The following is a 617-nucleotide window of genomic DNA, read 5'->3' on the forward strand; positions in this document are numbered from 1 at the left end:
GTCATCTCCATCCCCCTGACCGAGAGTGAGTGCCCCCAGGTGCCTGCAGAGCCGGTGGGCGCACATCAGGGGCCCGGGTGGGCGCGCTGCCAGGCCATGGGCGGATGTGGGCTGCCCGGGCACAGCCCCCTTGGCCCAGCTCCTCTGTGACCACCTGTCTCTCTCCCTTCCTTGCCCTGCCCTCACCCTCCCCAGCCGTGGTCCTGCACCGAGGCCAGCTCCTGGGGCTGCGAGGTGAGTCCAAAGTGCCCACCGTCTGCTTTCAGGAGGCCCCCATCCTGGATGCCCTGGGGCTGAAATGGCCTTGCCCTTGGCTCAGCTGAGGGCCCCAAGCAGGCCCCACCCCATCCCTTGCCTGCTGGAAGGCCCACCTGCCCAGTGGGCAGGCTCAGCACCCCCGGCCCCTCTCTCTTTAGCCAACAAGACGTCCCCCACGTCGGGAGAGGGGGCCCGCCCCGGCGGCGTCATCCACGTGTACGGCGACGACAGCAGCGACCGGGCAGCCAGCAGCTTCATCCCCTACTGCTCCATGGCGCAGGCGCAGCTCTGCTTCCACGGCCACCGGGATGCCGTCAAGTTCTTCGTCTCAGTGCCAGGTGAGCTCCCGGCAGCCCCCC

The 617-nt window shown here is 69.4% G+C and overlaps 1 protein-coding gene across 1 annotated transcript; it reads left to right on the forward strand.

Annotated features, from left to right (window-relative positions):
• Positions 1 to 55: 55 nt before the first annotated feature.
• LOC104996932 (C-Jun-amino-terminal kinase-interacting protein 3-like) lies at positions 56 to 613 on the forward strand (the record flags this gene model as incomplete). The annotated part of the gene is made up of 2 exons (XM_010851326.1): positions 56 to 234; positions 417 to 613. Coding segments are annotated over exons 1-2 (327 nt in total), but the record flags the coding sequence as incomplete, so codon positions are not given.
• Positions 614 to 617: the final 4 nt, after the last annotated feature.

Source organism: Bison bison, unplaced genomic scaffold, assembly GCF_000754665.1.
Source record: "Bison bison bison isolate TAMUID 2011002044 unplaced genomic scaffold, Bison_UMD1.0 scf7180017851711, whole genome shotgun sequence".
Lineage (NCBI taxonomy): Eukaryota > Metazoa > Chordata > Mammalia > Artiodactyla > Bovidae > Bison > Bison bison.